The sequence below is a fragment of the Lipotes vexillifer genome, unplaced genomic scaffold, assembly GCF_000442215.2.
Source record: "Lipotes vexillifer unplaced genomic scaffold, Lipotes_vexillifer_v1.1 scaffold3427, whole genome shotgun sequence".
Classification (NCBI taxonomy): domain Eukaryota; kingdom Metazoa; phylum Chordata; class Mammalia; order Artiodactyla; family Lipotidae; genus Lipotes; species Lipotes vexillifer.
Window position 1 is genome coordinate 147,139 of NW_006778738.1, and position 1,099 is coordinate 148,237.

At 60.7% G+C, this 1,099-nt stretch overlaps 1 protein-coding gene across 1 annotated transcript in view; it reads left to right on the forward strand.

The window, feature by feature from the left end:
* Positions 1–535: 535 nt before the first annotated feature.
* Positions 536–1,099, forward strand: part of PLEKHG2 (pleckstrin homology and RhoGEF domain containing G2) — an 8,928-nt gene continuing 8,364 nt past the window's right edge. Inside the window, exon 1 of the mRNA XM_007451780.1 lies at positions 536–638. Coding sequence (XP_007451842.1) covers positions 536–638 — 103 coding nt within the window. The remainder of the gene's footprint in view (positions 639–1,099) is intronic.

The following is a 1,099-nucleotide window of genomic DNA, read 5'->3' on the forward strand; positions in this document are numbered from 1 at the left end:
GCGGCGGTGGGAACAGTGAGCGGATCACGGAGGGACTGGCTGGAGGGGGTCGAGAACTCAGGGCCAGCGCCCCAACTCGCAGCCCTCCGCGGGGGAGGGAGCCGTCTGCAGGACCCTGGCATCCGGTCCCCCAGCCTCCTCCGCCCTCCCCTGGGACCCCGCGGCCTCCCGCCCACGGCTTTTTCCCAGCCCTGCCCCTCGCCCTCGGCTCCAACCGGAGCCCAAACGTTCCCAGGATCCCTGAGCCTCCGGCCCCAGACACACCAGACTCACAGCTTGGACGACTCTTTCGCTCGCTTTACTCTTTTGTCTCACCCTTTCCATCTTTTTCTCAGTGTTATCTCTCCTTGCTCCCCTCTTTCTATCACTTTGCCTCTGTCTCCCCCAGTAGTTACTCCCAGGGCCCCCTCCCAGGATTTAGACCACACTGTTCATTCTCAGCCCCCAGCCTCTGAGCGTGGGGGGCAGGGAGGCCTATGGGGTCCTGATATCCAGGAAGGGGGTCTTTCTGCAGAAGCCGCTGAGCCACTCAGCCATGCCCGAAGGAGCCCGTGGACTGGGCCTGTCCAAACCCAGCCCTAGCCTCGGCCGCAGAGGTGAAGTGTGTGACTGTGCGGCTGTGTGTGAGACTCGGACAGGTGAGCCTGTGAGGGAGGGGTGGAGCCTGCTGGGCATTCATTCTTTCATGAAAGACACTGCAACGCTCTGGGGCTGACCCAGTGCTGGCAACACAGGCTGACCAAGACAGCCCCAGCCCTGCATGCACAGAGCTCCAGGTCTGGTCTGGGAGATGGACCCATCCCCATACCATGATAGTCCAGAGGGGAAGCCCAGCATAGAGTGGTCAGGGCTGGGATGAGGAAAGCCCCGGGGACTGTGGGAACTTAATCTGGGAGGTCCAGGGAGGCCTCCTGGAGGAGGGGACATCTAAACTGAGAATTGAAAGATGAGGAGGAATGAGTTGAGAGAGTCAAGGAAGAGTGTTCTGCACAGAGGGAACAGTATGTGCTGGGCACAGAGGTGAGAAGAGGCTGCTGATTTGAGTAACTGAAAGAAGCTGAGTGTGGCTGGGGGGCAGAGGGTAAGAAGTGGTGTGTCG